General features: G+C 50.3%; 1 protein-coding gene across 1 annotated transcript in view; it reads left to right on the top strand.

The window, feature by feature from the left end:
• Positions 1–18,920, top strand: part of Ge-1 (Enhancer of mRNA-decapping protein 4 homolog Ge-1) — a 327,116-nt gene that overhangs the window by 127,583 nt on the left and 180,613 nt on the right. Inside the window, 1 exon segment of the mRNA XM_045757261.2 lies at positions 4,769–4,892. Within this exon segment, the coding sequence (XP_045613217.2) occupies positions 4,769–4,892 (124 nt within the window).

Genomic DNA, 18,920 nt, shown 5'->3' with positions numbered 1-18,920 from the left:
GCAGCTTTCGCTGCCGTGTTTGGTAATGTCTTGGGCTCATTTCGGGGGTGAGGATTTGGGGGTCACACAGGTTCCTGGCCTGCCCGTTCATTTGTGAGTGTCTTCTGTGCGTTCTTGTGTTGCTTTGGATTGCAGGTTGCTGCCTGTTGTCTCGGCTTCGCGTTGCGGAATTTGTGGCGGTTGCCTCCCGGGGTCAGCCCTTTCTTTTCCTTCTCTTTGGGTATGAAGCTCCAGGGAGCCATAGGGGCTTCCCACAGAAAACTAGCATTGAATGTAATGAAACGCCATTTTCTGGGTGAGTCCCGGAAGCTCCCTGGTAACCCTTCCTCCCACTGGTCGGCGGTTTTTTTCACGTTGGTTGAAGCTTAGTTTCCAAGGTGCTAGGCAGCCGGCTCGGTGAGGACCGGGCCCCCCCCCCTTTCCCCCTCACGGGGCGGGGAGGGCTGCACTGACAATCGGTGCGGCAGTAAAGTGTGATGTTTCCTTGTTTCCTTGGGATTGTAGGGAGTTTCTACCTCTTTTTTTTGTTGTAATTTCTTACCATGTGGGGTTTTTGTTATGCCTACCTTTCTGGGTGCCTAACCCCCTGTCGATGGCAGATAAGGAAAACCCCCAACCACAAGGGGGTTTTCCAGGGCCTCTGCTCCCTGAAACCTCTCTGAAGGGGCCAGGTTCTGGCACTGGTCCCTGGAGGGTCTGAACTCCATAGCTAATGTCCCGGTCTAATATAACATAAATTAGCCTGATAAGCTCCAGGGAGCCTCTGGGGCTCGCCCAGAAAATGCCATTTCATTACATTCAACGCTGGTTTTTGACACCCAGCCTAAGAACTGCCAATTGGATTGCTGGCACGAGGGTCTGGGGCTCCCCCTTCCAAGGGAGGGAGGGAGGGCGGGTTTGTGCAGACAGCGGTGTGGCAACGTGATGACGTTATGCTCGTTAATTAATTTTCGTTGGGATTTCTGTTTACTCGTTTGACTTTTGGTAGCAATAATTTCACCAGAATAGGGTGTTTGTTTTAGGGCGCCTATCTTTCTGGGTGCCAGACCCAGTCTATGACAGACACAGAATGCTCCCAAACACACATGTGGTTTTCTATCGGCCATTGCTCCTCGTGCCTCTCTGAGATGGGACAGGTCCTGGGTCATGGTCCTCGGTAGGCAAGAACTCTGTGCACTTTGACTGATGCCAGAAAGCTAATAGTTACATATCAGCCTGGATAGCTCCGGAAAGCCTCCGGGTCTTACTCAGAAAATGGCGTTTCATTACATTCATTGCTGGTATTTTAAGTTTTTTGGTTTTCGAGCTCAAATTCTTCGTTAAGTTTGACTCGGTATTCGAGGTTTGCTTCACTTCTCGAATTTGTTGAAACACACATGGGTCGACCGAGCAATTGGCACGCCTCAGTTTAACAGTGTGTTCCGCCTAGTGATGACCACGCTAGAATTCTTTTTAAATTTAATTGTGTTTGTGCTTTTTATGTTTCTGATTGTGAAAGTAATTGTTATATCACTCCAAGGGCCCCAAGAAAATCAGTGGTAAAGTTCAACCTAAGAAAATAGCTGTGAGGATGACAGTAGAGAAAAAAAAAAAAGATCATTTATAGTGAATGAATGTGATGTCCATCTGGCACCTAATAGTTTTCGGGTTTTGGCCTACCTTGATGACTGGCTGGTTTGGGCTCGCAGTTGGTCTGCTAGCCAGTTATCTGGTTCTTTTCCAGGTTGCCAGTTTCAGGTTCCTTGGAAATCTGGCAAAAGTCACAGGTTCTGTGACTTCTGCCACATGCTCGGATCTGGTTGGGCCTAATTTGGAATTCTAGATCGGCTTCGCTTTCCCTGCCTCCTGCGACTTTGCTGCGGTTACAGTTCTGCTGTCTGTTGGTGCTGAGAGTGGACATGCTTTACTCAGAGATTGCTCTAGAGGCTATGCGAGTGTTTGAACTTCACCCTTCTGGTTTACCCGTTGTGCTGAGTTTGGCTCAGGAGGTTCTTTTGATATCTTCAGGGCAGCCCGTTTTGCCACTCTTGCGATCGCTGGGTCCTTCCTTCGGTGACCATACTCTGGTTGCTGTATCACCAGCTTCCTCTTTGGATTTTTTGGGGGGTTCATTGTCATGGGGCTTCCTGCTCCCTTGCTTGATGTCTACACAGATGCCTCGGCTGTTAGTTGGGGATTTGTGACCAGCGCTCACCGCTCTGACCATGGTCGTTGATGCCAGCACCTTCGTTAGGCTCACAGCATGGTGAGGGAGTTTGTGGCTGTATGGCCACAATCTGAGGGGCCTGACAGCTGAATGGACAGCACTTCAGATTTGTAGTCCGGAGGTTCCGGGTTCGATCCCCGGTGTAGGCAGAAACAAATGGGCAGTTACTTTTACCCTGATGCACCTGTTCACCTATCAGGAAATAGGTACCTGGTAGACTGCTTCCTGGGGGTGTGTAACAAAAAGGAGGCCTGGTCGAGGACCAGGTTGTGGGGATGCTAGGCCTCGTAATCGTCTGAAGATAACCTCAAGATGGCGATCCGGTTCCATTCAGAGCGTTCTCCTGTGGTTCATTGTCTCAACCAGTTGGGGGGTTCTCTTCGGTCCATGACTCTTTAGGGCTGGTCTCTTCGGGTAGCTCGTCCACTTAAATCTCAGGGTTCATCTCTCTATGCCATTCATGTTCAGGGTGTGAGCAATGTCCTGGCCAGTAGTATCTCTCGCTTCAATTCTCTTTTCACGGAGTAAATCATCAATGCCAATTTCTTCCTTTGGCTTTGCCGGACGTTTGGGCAACCCAGACCTTACCCTCTTTGCGTTGGTGTCGGTGTCTGCGTCTTTACACGGCGCCATATCCTGACTGTGAGGGCTTTACAGAGGGGAAACCTTTTGATGCGACTGCTTGAGATGAGGGCTGCATTTACCTCTTTCTTCCAGTTGAGCTGTTGCTCTGGGATCTGGCACAGCTGGAGTCTTAACAGGGCAATAGTGATTCTTCTGGCTGCTTGATGGCTGGCCCAGCCTTGGTTTCAAGCGCTGCTTGTTCGGTGGCGCCTTTCAATGGCTGTACTTTTATCAAAGGGTCGAGCAAGTAACATACCTTGTTGGTTCAACCTTCTCTTCCGTATTTCGTGGCTGGACTTTTTGATGCGATTTTATCACTATTTGTATGGTCACCAGGTGTCTGATTTGATGGTATCCTCTTACATCTTCTGCTCTGCGACAGTATGAAGTTTCTAGGTGATCTTTTCACAGTTTTCTGTCATTTTCCTTTCCTTTCTGACTGGGTTGTTTCGTCCTTTCTTTCTTGGCTTTTCCTTGATTGGCATCTCATGCCCAGTACTGTCGCTTCTTACCGTGCAGCGTTGGCAGAGCCACTTTTGCTCGCATTCGGGGTTGATATTTCTTTGGCCTTGTTCCACACGTTTTATAGCACTTTGTTTCACCTCTGGCCTGCCCATGCGCTGCTTAAACCTACCAGGTCCTTGGACCAGGTTCGTTCGTTCTGCTCAATTTCTGGATGCCCCCTTCAGTCTGGGATTGCTTTTGGAAGGCTTTGTTTTTGCTTTCCTTGGCCTCTGGTTGTTGGTAGATGAGCTTCATGCTCTCCTCCTGACCCAGGGTTTTTTGTTCTTTTGGTCCTGGTGGTTGTTTTGTTTGGTTGCACTCTGCTCCTTCTTTTCTGGCGAAGGATGAGATGGTGAGCTTCCTTTGGTTGTGGATGCTTTTGTTGGTTCAGCCGGGGATGCATCATGCACTGTTGCCTAATAGCAGTTTTATGCACTACCTGCAAGCCACTGGTTCTGTTTTGGTGGATTCATTGTAGGTTGATCCGGTCTCCCAGGTTTCCTGTTTCAGGGTTCGTGTATCTCAGGTTGTCTGAAGTGGCATTATTGCTAGTCAGCTTGTGGTCTACCCTCTTACTTATGATGTTTGGAAGTTTGTCGCTTTGTCAGCTGTTTTTTGTTACATGTCATAGGCCGATATTCAAACTCGGGTTTTGGAGGTGTAACAGGGTCTTGACGATAACTTCAAAATAACCTTGGGGGGCAGGTTAACGTCCAGGTCCTCTGCAGGCCTTATGTTGCCCTGGGGTGTCTGTTGTGGCCGTCGTCTTGCCTTCGACTTGATACCTGCGGAGCTTGCACCTCCCTGGTAAGTTATTAGTTTTGTCCTTTTCTGTGGGTAGTTAGTTTTGAGGGGCCCACAGGGCTTTACTCAGAAAAGCAGCTTTGAATGTAATGAAATGCCAGTGTCTGGGTGAGCCTCGGAAGCTCCCTGACACTCGCCCTCTTTCAGGTCGCCTGCTATATCATTATTCTAAAACTGATCGGTGTTGGTCGGCTGACCCGGGCTGGCTCTCTCCTCTCCCCTACGATAGTGGAGGTGGAGCTACCTAGTGGGATGCTGGTTTGATAATGTTTTTGTTGTTTGTTTTGCTGTTGGGTAAGTTCTTTTAACATTTTGAGGGCTGTGGTACCATTTGCCAACTATGCAGTGGTCTGTTTTGATTTGCCTACCCTTCTGTGTGCTTCCCTGGATGATGGGAAAGATGATAAACTTTAAATGTAAAGTGTTCATGGGCCAACAGTCCCTACCCCTCTCTGAGGATGGCGCCAGGTTCTAGCTCGTGGTCTCCGGTAGGCAAAAAGAATTCTGCTAGTGATTACACTAAGTAGTTGGCATTTAATCAGTATGATAGCTTCACGAAGCATCCAGTGCTCACCCAGAAACTGGTGTTTCATTACATTCAATGCTGGTTTTTCATTTTACTTTTGACAGGATGAAGATGATGCTCCTCTAGCCACCTCTGAAGTAGCTGTATCATCTGGCATAGGACGTGTTGGTACCAGTGCGGCATCATCACCATCACTGGAAGTACAACAGATACTTCATTCAGAAAATGGTAAAACATAACGCATTTTTATGTATTTGAAGTGTTTTTATGTATTTTATGCATTTTCTGACTTGAATCATGACAATAAACACAGCTTTCATTAATATAATTTACATTTATGTGGCTAATGTTCATGTTAACTTCTCAAATCATGTATTTTCTGGGGGGAGGTCCTACGGCTCCCCGGAGCTATCCAGGCTGATGTGTTAATGTCAGGCTTTGGCATCAATCATGTATATGGAGTTCTTTGGGCCTACCGGGGGACCACGACCAGAACCTGGCCTCCTCAGAGAGGCAAGGGAAGCAATGGCCTATAGAAGCCCCCGTGTGGTTGGAGGCATTCTATTTCTGCTATCGACCAGGTCAGGCACCCAGAAAGGTAAGCATCCCAAAACAAACCCCTATTCTGGTGAAAATATTGCTACCAAAAGCCGAACAAGTGGATAGAACTCCCCCAAACAAAAACGAGCAAACTAGTATGATGTCACCCGTTGCCGTGCCACCGTCTGCGCAGCTCCTCCCTCCCCGGGAGGGGGAAGGGGAAGCCCCAGACATACTTCGCTGGTGATCCACACCCCAGTTCTTGAGGCTGATGCTATAGGCATCGGTTGTGTGCTCTGGCTCCAGACTTGTACAGCACTATGCCTTGTGTGTGGCGGCTGTTCTCCAAGGGTGCGAGAGCCAGGAGTTAGTCCTCAGTAATCGGGCTGCATGTGCTTAGGGTTACCTTGCCTAGGTGCCCTGTTAGTACTGCCTTTGGGGCTTGGGCTTCCCTTCCACAAGTCCCTCCAGACATACCCCTGCGGGGCCGTTTAACTGCTCAGATTTTTGGCTGCCCTTTGGGTGCTTGGGTGTTCTGTCTCCCTTGTTTGCCTTAGGGTAAGAAGCAGTTTGCACTGGTCAGGGGTGCAGGGTGCTTCGCAGCTTGTTTTCACCAATTACAGCGGCCGGCTCTGTTCCTTGGGGTACGTTGTCCTCTTGCGGGGTTTTGTTTCACTTTTTGTTTTTGCCTTGTAGGGGGATCTGCCCTACTTGTCACTGGAGCTTGATCTAATTACGGTTTTCTTAGTTGGTGCTCCCTGCCAGGTCCCCGTGAACGTACACGTCCCTGGGGTTCAGCTGTAAAATGTTTGTTTGGTAGTGTTGGGCGCCGGTTAGCAGTATCCCTACCTGGGGTTACCTGAGCATGAGTCCTCTTATAATAAATGCTCAGGCCCCTGGGAATCCCCTAGGGGGCATGCGGGTCCGATGGATATGTCCCCGGAGTCCTCCTCGCTTCACACAACTGAGGGTTGTTCGGTCCCCTTGTCTCAGGGTGACCCTCATTGTTTTTTTCCTTCGTCACGCTGTCTGTTGGGTCGGTGACACTTTCGACTTGAGTCCTGCAAGTTTTACTGCTTGCTGGTGACTCAATTTACCCAATCTGCTGATGATCATCTTAGAGTATAGGCAGCGCAGGAGTTGCATGCTAGGTTTCGGTTGTTGCAACGCGCTCGGTTGGTTGCTCACCCGGATGCCTCATTTTGCTTATAGTCATCTGGGCTTGGGGGTGGGGTTCTCCTCGACCCTGGTTCAGTCCGCACCTCCTCGTCTTTCCCCTCCTGTTGTTTGTTCTGGTCCCCTTCTCCTGCTTCTGGCCCCGAAATGTCTGATAGTTTAGGAGTTGGGGCAGGGGTTAGTTGGTCTTAAGACTCAGGCAGCCTCGGGGGATGCCCCTTCCGGTGTGGCGATGGAGGCATTCGAGTCTAGTCCCCCGGCCGAAGCCTCTGGGTCTGATCAGTGGGCCCCCTTCTGTCTGGCTTCTCCGGCTTCTCCGGCTGCGCCGGCCTCTTCTTGTGGGGTCGGTGCTTGGGGAGGACGACTTTGCCCCGGGGTCCTGCGGAGGAGGACCTTGGGGCTGGGGAGGGGCTGACTTTTGGGGCCGTGGGCCTTGCTGGACCCCGCCTGGGTTTTTCTGCCCCCCTGAGCAGGGTTACTGTTACAAGGAGTAGGGTTTTCTTTCCATTTCTCCCTCTGCATACGAGTTGGATTTGGTGTCTGCCCCTCCCCGGATTCGGTTCCGTGTAACCCCCAGGTATTTCGGTTCCGTGTAACCCCCAGGTGTTTCGGTTCCGTGTAACCCCCAGGTGTTTCGGTTCTGTCTTTCCGGAGATTTTCGGCTTATCGCATCCAACCCGCTGCGGTGCGGGCGGCCCTTGCGGCTAACCTCCTGCGTGACCCGGATTATGCCTCAGCAATGGATTCCTCAGCGTTCAGGTTTGGGACTTCGTTCCCTTTCTGGCTCCGTTATGAGGTCCTGGAGTTGTCCTGGCTGGTGGACTGTCCTGTTTTTGCCCTGGAGGCTTGGCACTACTTCTACCGTTCCCACACTCTAAAGTGGCAGTTGGCTTCGACAGTGGTCCAGGTTTTCCTGGGGGGCGACCTTAAGCACCTCAATGAGTGTTTGTTTGATCCTGCCCTTTCACGTGATGTTAGCATCGTTCAGCTCCATGAGCAGGTTCCTTCCTTTTCGACTGCGCTGGTGGCTGAGGACTTGTGGGCCTGGGGCCTCTTGGCTTCGGTCTTGCATTTCTTTTCTCTCCTGGAGCTGTCTTCGGACTGGCTCGTGGAGGATGTGGGGGCACTTGGGGCTGTTCCTGGTTCTGGCACCTTGGCGGCTCGCTCGTTGGCTGCCTTGTTAAGATTTTCGCGCCAATATTGCGGGATGCGGTTTCCGTGTTTTATGCTTCCCGGCTCGTGTGTCAGTAGGCGGTGCTTGCCGCCTCTGTGGAATCTGTTTGGGCCTTGGCTCTTAGGATGTCTTTTCCCTTTTGTCCTCTCCTGTTGGAGGATTCCACCGTATTGCTGTATATTCAGGCTGCTTCGGCTTCTTGTCGTCCTATGTTGGATTTGTTGGTTCTCCGGGAGTCATGTGGTGGGCCTTCACTCCTGGAGAAGTCATTGGCCTCCCAATGCCTCCGGCGGCATTGGGAGGCCTCCCCCCCCCCTTCAGGGGGTTTGGGGCTGGCTGGGTAGACCTCTTTCCCTGTGTTCTGTCAGGTCATCTTGGAGTGGGTTCGCTTGGGCGTAGTCGAAACGATGAAGTCCCTCAGATGTGTTTCCCGTCTCTTTTCCGGTCCCGAAACGGGACTGCGTAGACCTGCGGTTCATTCTGGACTTGACCCATCTGAACCCCTGGGTTTAATGCCCCCTCTTTTGGATGACTACGCTGTCCCAGGTTCGGTTCCTGTTGGACCCGGATACTTGGATTGTGTTCCTGGACATGGGGCGTCGAGGTTAACACTTTCGCCCGGGCATGACGCAGCATTGCGTCATCCACTTAAAATAATCGCCAAAAATCAGGTTTTATCCAATTTTTTGGGGACTGGTTTTAAAATGCGCGCCGATGTCTTCCCATTTTCTTTGTTGAGCCTCGTGGCCCTCAGGCGGCTTGACACACGCCGTGGGCCCATTGTTTTCGCTCCACTGTTGTGACCAATGTCGCCTTGCCTCGCATCTCAAACGTGTGAACATTTCGGCTATTTTCCGTGGCTATATTTCTTACTGTGGCTTTAGAAACTATCTATGCTTATTCCACAATGAATAGTGATCATGAACAAGGCCCTTCCAGGAAGAAAATTGCGAAAGAAAGGCTTGAAAAGGGCGGGAATTGGGAGTGTAGCTGGAAGGCGTCTGTGCTCTCACTTGCGGCTAACGCGTGGCCCTCTTCAACTCGTCGGCGGTTGGAGTGTGACCAGGTCTTTTATTTTATATGCTAATGTTCCTCTAGAGAATTCTATTGCGAACCCATTGAGACCAAAATGAAAGACCTAGGACGAAAATTGAGGTGACCAGAGTGAAAATAGTGAAAACATTTTATCGCATTTGGGCGCTCCTGGGTAACTCGTTCGCACTTTCTCTGTTTGCTGCGGGTAATTAGCCGGGCTTTTGGAGTTTATATGCATTTAGTGCTGTAGAGAATTCTATTGCGAACACAATGATACAAAATTTAATCTCGTAGGACGAAAATTAAGGTGACAAAGTTGAAGAGAGTATACACTTTTCAGAATTTACGCGCGCTCCCGTGACACCCTGGGTCCCATATCGCACAGTTGAGGGGTGGCGCGCAGGGGTACGCCAAAGTGTTAATGCTTTCATTGTCTCCCGTTCAGGTTGAATCTGGCTCCTCGCGTGTTCACATGCCTTACATGGGTTGTGGTGGCCCATCTGTGTCTGTTAGGTGTTCGGGTGTTGGCCTACCTCGACGACTGGCTGGTTTGGGCTCCCAGCCGGTTCGTTTGTCTGCTGGCCAGGGATTTGGTTCTTTCTCAGCTCGCCGGGTTCGGGCTCCTGGTGAACTGGAGGAAGTCTCATTTGGTTCCCTCCCAGGTTCAGACCTGGCTGGGCCTTGTGTGGGACTCTCAGACCACTTCCATGTCTCTCCCTCTGGAGTCTCTCCTGTGGCTGCGATCCTGCATGCGCATGTTGCTGAGGGGCTCCCGGGTCACCCGGCGGTTGCTCGAGGGTCTGTGCGGGAGCCTGAACTGTGCGATGCTGGTTTACCCGCCAGGTCGGGTTTGGCTTCGTCGGATGTTCAGGTTCCTTCAGGGACGTCCCTCCTGCCTCTCTCGCTTCTCGCTGTGTTCGGACCTTGGGGGCTTTGTGTCGGTGGGTGCCTGGCCAGCTTCCTCTTCAGGTTTTGATGGTTTCAGTGTCTTGGCACCTACCTAAGCCTTCGCTCGTTGTGTTCATGGACGCGTCTCTCGGCTGGGGTTTTGTGATAAGTGCTCACCAGGCCAGCCAGGGACGGTGGGGTCCATCCTTCCGTCGAGCCCACAGCACAGTGCGGGAGTTCGCGGCTGTGTGGTTTCCTCTTTGGAGGATTCGGGTCGCCCGCGGGTCAACGATCCGGCTTCATTTGGACTGCTCCCCGGTGGACATCTTCAAGAGAAAACTAGACTGTTTACTAAAAAAAACGTGCCAGACTAACCGGGCTGTGGGGGGTATGTGGCCATGCTGGCTTCTCCAAGCAGCAGCCTGGTTGACCAAACTCTCACAAGTCAAGCCTGGCCTCAGGCTGGACTTTGGGAGTAGAACTACTCCCAGAACCCCATCAAGCAGGTATCAACCAGGTGGTTCATTAGTCAGGCCGGGGATGCATCATGTTTTGTGCCCGGTTGCGGCTCTCCACCATTATTTGCGCACCATGGCTTCTGTGTCCATGGACGTGTTTTGGGTTGATCCGGTTTCCCTTCTTCCCTGTTTGTGGGTGCGGGTCTCCCAGGTCGTCCACAGAGTTATTAAGGCTAGCTAGTCTGCGGAGTATCCCCGTGCCCATGACGTTCGCAAGTTCGAGGCTCTTGCCGCCATCTTTGATAATATGTCCTGGGCTGACATTCGGGCACACAGATTTTGGCGGTTGAACAGGGGTTCTGGCTGTTGGTAACTCGTGAATGTTCCTGGGCCTAGTTGGGCCTGTGTTGCTTTAGGTGAGCGGTTGCAGCCAAGTTGTCTTGACTTCGAGTTGAGGAGTGAGCAGTGAACGTCTCCCGGGTAAGTCCCTACCTTCTTTCTCGGTGGGTAGTTAGCTCCGGGAAGCCGAAGGGGCTCCCCCCCAGAAAACCAGCGTTGAATGTAATGAAACACCATTTTCTGGGTGAGACCCGGAGGCTCCCTGGCATCCCTCCCTCTCTCCGGTCAGCGGTTTTTCGCGTGTTTTGACATCCAGTCTAAGAGCTATGGGTGGATAGCCGGCGTGTGGAGTCTGGGGGCTTTCCTTCCTCCTCCCGGAGAGGGGGGGCAGCTGCGCAGATAGCGGCACGGTGATGTGTGACATCATGATCGTTTGCTTTGTTTTGTTTAGGGGAGTTCTATCCACTTGTTTGGTTTTTGGTAGCAATATTTTCACCAGAATAAGGGTTTGATTTGGGATGCTTACCTCTCTGGGTGCCTGACCCAGTCGATGGCAGACAAAGAATGCTTCCAACCACACAGGGGCTTCCATAGGCCATTGCTTCCCTTGCCTCTCTGAGGGGGGGCCAGCTTCTGGCCAGTGGTCCTCGGTAGGCCCAAAGAACAAAGAACTGAAATGACTGATGCCAAAGTCTGACATTAGCATATCAGCTTGGATAGCTCTGGGGAGCCTCCGGGTCTCCCAGAAAATGGCGTTTCATTACATTTAACGCTGGTTTTTTATAGATTGGAACTATTTTATTTCCATATATCTGCTAAGATTCCTGTTCACAAGGGTGTCTGGAATATTAATTGGAGTGGAATGCTCAGCTTAGTTGCACATTCTCCCAGCACCCAAGGTGAAACTCCATCAGATCCAACTACTTTTCTGTGGAGAGCCCCTTCGGCTCCCCTGGAGCTATACCGGGCTGATGTGTATATGGCAACAATCGATAGGAGTAGTTCTAGGCCTACCGGGGACCAGAGCCAGAACCTGGCCCCTTCAAGAGACACGAGGAGCAATGGCCTAAAGACACCCTGTGTAATTGGAAGCAGTCTTTGTCTGGCATCTATCAGGTCAGGCACCCAGAATGGTTGGAATTCCAAGACAAACTACTGCTGGTCAAAAATTGCAATCCAAAAGCCAAACTAGCAAACAGAACTTCCCAATTAAAAACAAAGAAACAAACATGACGTCGCCGACAACTGCTGCGCACGTGTCTACGCTAACCCCTTCTCCCCCTCCCTAAGAGGGAAACTGGGGGGTCCCTGACCTCCACGCCAGCAACTCTCCTCAGTTCATGAGGCTGTTGTGGTGGTGACAGGTCGATCGCTCTGGGTCCACTCTTTGCGCAGTGCTGCTTAGCGGCGGTGTTGCTTTGTGTAGGTGGTGCGCGAACCAGGAGTAACACGAGAGTACTGGGGCTGCATGCACCCCTAGGTGTCCCGTAAGTACTGCTTTTGCGGCTTAGGGTAATCTTCCATGAGCTGTTCAGGAGCAGCTCCTCCGTGTGGTTCTGTCGCTGCTCGGTGATTGCCCGGCCTTGGGGTTCAGCTGGGGTGGTTCTTATTCCTGTTTGCCCTTAAGAGATAGTTTTGTCGCTGACTGGGCCACGGGGTACTGTGCAGCTGTCTGATATACGCATAGAGACCAGTTCTGTTCACCTGGAGACGTTGTGCTTTTGCGGGATTTTTCTTTTGTTTTTGTTTTGATTTACATGGCAAGGGTCTGCCTGGTGTGGTGGTAGGACCACTTGTATGATTTTGGTGGCCCTGCACTAGGTCCCCATAAGAAATAATGGGAAATGAATTAATCCGTTCCTGACTACCCCAAAAATGCCACTTCAAACTAAATTTTATACCTAATTCATCTAAATAAACCTACAAAACTATGTTCAAGTTACTGTATTACTTACCCTTGTTGAATGCTGTAGGCAGTATGGAAGATGGTGAGGAGGAGAGGTGTTACTGTTTGGTAGGGGAGTCCTCTTTCATTATCACATCAGGCAGTGAGGACCTTTCTTGTGTGCACTCCCTGGCACATTTTGCCTGAGTACCACTAGGTCCTGGTTGTGGCTCACTGCTCGGTTTTCTCGCAACAAATCTGTCCATGGAAGCTTGTTTTTACCTTCTTCGCAAGCTGTCTCTGTAGTAAGGCATCACATTGTCATTGAAAAGATTAAGGCAGCGGCCTACTACAGCTTTCTCTGGGTGAGTCTTTTCAATAAAAGTTTGAATCTCTTCCCACATCTGACACACCTTCTTAATTTCTGCAGAAGGGACTTTCGCTACTGCCTCATCCTCCTCCACTGGAGAATCATCAGCTGGGTTGTCTTGCTGTTCCTTTTGAAGGGCTTGGAGTTCTTCGGTGGTCAGTTCTTCGTTGTGTTCTTCCACCGACTCCACATCATCACCATCCAATTCCAAGCCCATTTGCCGGCCCAGAGTAATCATTTTGTCAACAATAGGCGCATCATTTACAGGCTCAAACCCCTCAAAGTCTAGTTCTGTCACACATTCAGGCCACAATTTTCTCCAGCCAGAGATCAGGGTTCTTTGAGTCACTTCTTGCCAGGCTTTGTCAATGAGTTTTAAAGCACTACAAATGTTAAAATGGTCTTTCCAGAACTCTTTGAGAGTGAGGTTTGTGGCTTCAGTCACTTCAAAACATTTCCGGAAAAGTGCCCTTTCATACAGTTTCTTAAAATTCGCTATGATTTTCTGGTCCATAGGCTGAATTAGAGGAGTGGTGTTAGGAGGAAGGAACTTTATTGTGAGAAATTTACTATATCTGTGCATTAATTCATCTTCCAATCCTGGAGGATGAGCAGGAGCATTGTCGAGGAGAAGCAGGGCCTTGAGTGGCAAATGTTTCTCCTGCAGATATTTTTCTATGGCAGAGCACAGCACTTCATTCACCCACTCCGTAAAAAATAATCGTAGTCACCCATGTCTTTTTATTAGACTTCGACATCACACACATTTGGGTTTTCTGCACTTTATACTGTTTGAAAACCTTTGGATTTTCAGAATAATACACTAGCAAGGGTTTAATTTTCAAATCGCCACTTGCATTTGAACACCTTACCTACCTTGAGGTGCTTCCGGGGCTTAGTGTCCCCATCCGCTCGGTCAGTCGACCAGGCCTGGTTGCTAGCCTGATCAACCAGGCTGTTAGACGCGGCTGCTCGCAGCCTGACGTATGAGTCACAGCCTGGTTGATCAGGTATCCTTTGGTAGGTTCCATGTTTTGTGGGAAATTCGAAGTTCTCTCGAATATGAACGGTATTTGACCATTCCTCAGAAAGCGACCCACAATGGTCGAACTAACAACCAAGTTCCTAATTACTGCTAGGTGAACAGAGGCAACGGGTGCAAGGAGACGCGCCTAGCTGTCTCGCCCTGCCCAACACAGCACAAGCGTAAACCTATCTTTCATAGGCTTGTGTCCGGGCAAGGATTTTTCCTCCTTGGTAATGTATGTCCTCTTAGGCAATCTTTTCCAGAACAGTCCTGCCTCATCACAATTAAACACTTGTTGCTGTAGGTATCCCTCAGCCTCTGCAAACTCTTTAATTCTTCAATAAATCGTTCAGCGGCTGGTTTGTCTGAGCTGGCAGCCTCCCCATGCCTCACAACACTATGGATACCACTTATTTTTCTAAATTTTTCAAACCAGCCCCTGCTTGCCTTTAACTCTTTCGTATCTGCATCACTCGTTCCAAGGGTTTTCTTTACAAGGTCTTCGTGCAATACCCTGGCTTTCTCACAAATGATGGCCTCCGAAACACTATCACCCCTTAATTCGTTGTCATGTATCCAAATTAATAACAACTTTTCCACTTCAAGTATTTGTGGTCTTTGTTTCGTCATTGTTCTTACGCCTTTTGCCACTTTAGCACTCATAATCTCATTTTTCTTCTTACGTATAGTGCATATTGTTGATGTGGCTTTGTTGTACTGCCTACAAAGTTCAATAACACGTGTACCATTTTCATGCTTCCGAATGATCTCTTGTTTCTCCTCTGTTGTCATCCTCACGTGGGCTTTCTTGCCTTTATCCTTACCACTGGCTTTCTTGAGACCCATGGTGAGATATATAATAGCAACTTTTATAGTCAAATGACCAAAAATCCAACAAAACGCTGAAAATCCGGGTGAAGAATTGACGTGGGATAGTCACTGGGCGCGAGGCACTGGTAAACTGAGGGGCGGAGGGGTGGAGGGGCGACGATCGCCATACCATCACGCACTAGGTCGGCCTGTACGCGTATCAACAAACTCGTGTTCCAAGGTAACCCTCGCCTACCGAGGCACATTTTCCGAGCAAATCCTGCTCGTATTCCGAAAAACTCGTATTCAGGGACACTCTGAATACTACTCTGAGAAGGTGGTGGAGGCCAAGACCGTCAGTGGTTTCAAAGCATTATATGACAAAGAGTGCTGGGAAGATGGGACACCACGAGCGTAGCTCTTATCCTGTAACTACACTTGGGTAATAAACACTTAGGTAATAAACTCGTATTCCGAGGTACCACTGTATTCAGGTACGGCAAAAATGAGGATCTGAAACATAATACAGGGTACAAAACACAATCGAATCTTTCCATAGTAGAAAAACAGCATGTCAAGGATTTGGGAATAATGATGTCCAATGATCTAACGTTTAGGGAGCATAACCAAGCAAATATTGCGTCAGCCAGAAAAATGATAGGATGGATTACGAGAACTTTCAAATCCAGGGATCCCATCACAATAGTTGTACTCTTCAAGTCACTTGTGTTGTCCTGTCTGTGAGTACTCATTGAAATGAGTACTGCTCAGTACTCATTTCCCTCTTCAGAGCAGGAGACATTGCTGAAATAGAGGGAATACAGAAAACATATACGGCATGCAGTAGTTGTAGTAGGCATCCATCAGTCTCGGGAGACTATGGAGTTGGGCTCTGGTTGTCAGTCTGGAGTGGCCTCACCAGGGCGCAAAGCCAGGGTAGGTTGATTCGGGGGAGAAGCTGTTACCCAGGCAGCAGGTCCTCCCCTCTCCTCGGCGCTGAAAGTCTCCAATGGAAATGCATACGCCAATACGGCACGCATAGACGAGATAAAGCACCTAAATTATTGGGATCGTCTCAAAGCTCTCCAAATGTACTCTCTAGACAGGAGACGAGAGAGATACCAAATAATATACACATGGAAAGTACTGGAGGGCTAGGTCCCAAATCTACACAGTAAAATAACAACTGTTACGGTGCCCTCTCCTATTTCTTTCGTTTGCCGGCTTAAAGAGTCATATCAGCTCTCCCTACTGATTCTCTGAGGTTCAGGGAGTCTAATGATATATGTGGCGACCAGACCGGCTGCCATTTAATGGAAGGAGGTTATATTATAAGTTGTAAATAAAGGAAAATTGGCGCCCTGTTATAAAATGAAACAGTATCCCCTACGGCAGATATGACCTTTTGGAAGGGAGACAAGCCGATCGCGGATTGGCCGACGTAGGTCGCGGGCGACAAATCAGGGCCCGCCATGACGTCACCGAGTGCCCCGGGCGGCGCCAACGTCAGAGTTGTACTGACCGTGGAAGCGACAGGACGCGCCTCGGTCTGCTCTCAGGGATTGGAGGCTCTGCAAGCCTTGTTCAGTGGATTGAGCTGGCTGTCGCAGCCATCATAGTTATTGGAGACCCTGCGCTTCTGGGAAGCCAAAGAGGAACCAAGTTCAGTGAGCAGAGAAGTGCCAAACTTGGAAAATAGTCGGCGACGACGCTGGGCGGCGCCGCTGGCTGGACGTTGAGGTCTGGAAGGTGGGCGAGCAAGCCTAGCTGTGACTGGGGTCACATCCACTGAGAATCTTGGAAGGACGACACCGTGCCTAGGACAAGGAGCGACGCCCTGTGGGAGAGGCGAGTGTGGGGAAAAATAGTGATTAGCTCAGCGCCCATCGATGAACCAGGATTGGGGCAGCTGAATCTCAGGGATTGGAACGGCGACGACGCGAAGGCTTCACGACACCTGAGGGCCTGTGGAACGTCCTGGATCGTCGAGGATCGACCCAAGGAAGCGTGGGAACCTCACACCATCGAGGGACAGGCGTCGTGAGCCAGGAGTGTAAGGTAGATCATTTTTCCCTCCCATTACCCCTTGTATGAGTAGGCTAGTTAGGCCACAATATTTACTCGTGTATGTGGCAGCAAGACTTTATTACTTTAATAGTAGAGTAGGCTGCAAGGCAGCTTGTGTCCAGGACTGTCAGAGAGGACAGTGTGTATGGATGGCAGGACAGTGAAGAAGAGGTGCCGACGTGGTGAAGAGGCCCTCCTGTGAGAGTGTGAGACTCCTGTCTTCCTGCCCAGTTGAAGGAGAGTTGGAGGTCGTGGAAGAAGAGGCTGACGATCTCCAGACTCATTATCCATATTCCATATTCATGTATTACTTGTGATTGTGTGTGTGTGTTCATGTAATTTGCGTCAGTAAATCCACACATTTTATTACTGTGTTTGAGTGTGCCTCCATTTGTGATATTGCTCTATGAGCATACATTTCTGGCTACAAACGATATATGATACACCCACTGAACTGCATTGCTGGGGTGCAGATATAATAACCCAGCTGGCGACCTTGCTAAGAGGAAGATAGAGAAGACAGGCGGGAAAGGAGTTCCTGCAACCTTTTTTTTGTCTGGCAGGCAAGACTCAGGGAGGTTATGGTTATAGGTAAGCCTGAGTCTTCCTTCACTCCCCCACGGGTCTAGGCCGGAACTGTTAACAGCAGTTTCCCCGTGGTTGACTGAAGGGCTTCCAGGGTGAATCAGTGGCACCCCTTTGTGGTGGAAGCAAAGACCTGCGGAGGTGGGCATTGTTGGTCCTATCTTGTGTGACCAAGGAGACTCCGGTGAATCCAGGGAGTCAGAGGGGCTGAGTATTTGGGCCCTTTGAGCCCCTAGCAGCCGAGTGTTAGCAGAGCCCCGGACCGCCCACCCCCACGTGACACAACGTACTGGAGTGAACGATTTGGAAGAAAATGCAGAATAGAACCAGTGAAGAGCAGAGGTGCCATAGGCACAATCAGAGAACACTGTATAAACATCAGAGGTCCACAGTTGTTCAACGTCCTTCCAGCGACTATAAGAAATGTTGCCGGAACAACCATGGACATCTTCAAAAGAAAATTGGACTGTTTTCTAAGAGAAGTGCCAGACCAACCGGGCTGTGGTGGGTATGTGGGCCTGTGGGCCGCTCCAAGCAACAGCCTGGTGGACCACTCTCTCACAAGTCGAGTCTGGCCTCGGGCCGGGCTTGGGGAGTAGAAGAACTCCCAGAACCCCATCAAGCAGGTATCAAGCCTTCTTGTGAGTTTCGCTCTTTTCCTTATTGGGTGCATTACGGGGTGCCGGAGTCTTCTTGGCTGGCAGACTGCCTTTTCTTTTTGTTGGGGGCTTGGCATTCATTGTCGGACTGCACAAGAGTTATCTGTGGGAGTTATCTACGGTCGTTCAGGTTTACCTGGAGGGCGAGTTGGAGCACCTCAATGCGGGCTTGTTCGTCCCCATCCTTCCTCGTGATGTCGGCCAGGTACGGCTTCACTTGCAGGTTCTTTCGGCATCCATGGTGGCCGAGGATTTGTGGGCCCGTAGGCACTTGGCTTCGGTCTTACGATTCTTTTCCGTGCTGGAGCTGTCTTCGGACTGGCTTGGGGTAGGTGTGGAGGAACTGGGTTCCGGGCCAATGTCCTGTGCGCTTGCTTTGGTAGCTCGGGTGTCAGCTGCTTTATTGAAGTTGTATGCAACGTTTCTGAGGGAGGCGGGGTGTCTATTCGCTTCTCGCCTCGCGTGCTGACAGGTGGTGCTTGTCCATTCTTTGGAATCGTCTTGGGCCCTGGCTCTTAGATTTTCATCGCCTTTTTGTCCGTTGCTGTTTGCAGAGTCTGCAGTGGTGCATTTTCTGCAGGCGGTTTCATCTAGTTGCTGGCCTATGTCGTTCTCGGTGGGGGGGGGGGGGGTGATCCTGCCCAGAAGAGTTGTGCCAGGTCTCTGTGTTCCTTCGGTTGTCATAAGCCAATAGTGTCAAATTCGGGACTGGCTCTTCCTGTGGAGTTGTCGGAACAGTGATCACTCCGAGCGTTGGTCGGGCTCTCGTAGGGGTTGTCGGCTCTTTCACGGTTTGCGCCATTGACGGGGCAATAGGGGGAGGCTCACGCTGTTTGCTTTTGCCTGGTCCCATGATTCGTGGGCATTTTGAATCGTTTCCTCTGGCCTGTGGTGGCGTTGGGTAGTTCCTTCTCCTTCGAGGAGATCGGGGCTGGCAGGGTGGGGCTCTTTCCCTGCAATCTGTCAGGTCATCCTGGAGTAGTTTCCTGCTTGTTTTCAGTTCCGAAACAGGACTGAAAACAGTACTGTTTCGGACTCCCCAATCTAAAATAAGTTAACAAACATGACGTTACCACATGCGCCGAGCATCCATCTGTGCAACCCCCCTCTCCGGGAGTGACGGGAGGGAGTGAAGGATGCCTGGGAGCCTCCGGGTCTCACCCAGAAAATGGAGTTTCATTACATTCAATGCTGGTTTTCTATGGAGAGCCACTTCAGCTCCCCGGAACTACCTAACCAAAGA

This window comes from Procambarus clarkii, chromosome 67 (genome assembly GCF_040958095.1).
Source record: "Procambarus clarkii isolate CNS0578487 chromosome 67, FALCON_Pclarkii_2.0, whole genome shotgun sequence".
In the NCBI taxonomy this organism is placed as follows: Eukaryota; Metazoa; Arthropoda; class Malacostraca; order Decapoda; family Cambaridae; genus Procambarus; species Procambarus clarkii.
This window is presented reverse-complemented; position numbering and strand designations above follow the sequence as displayed.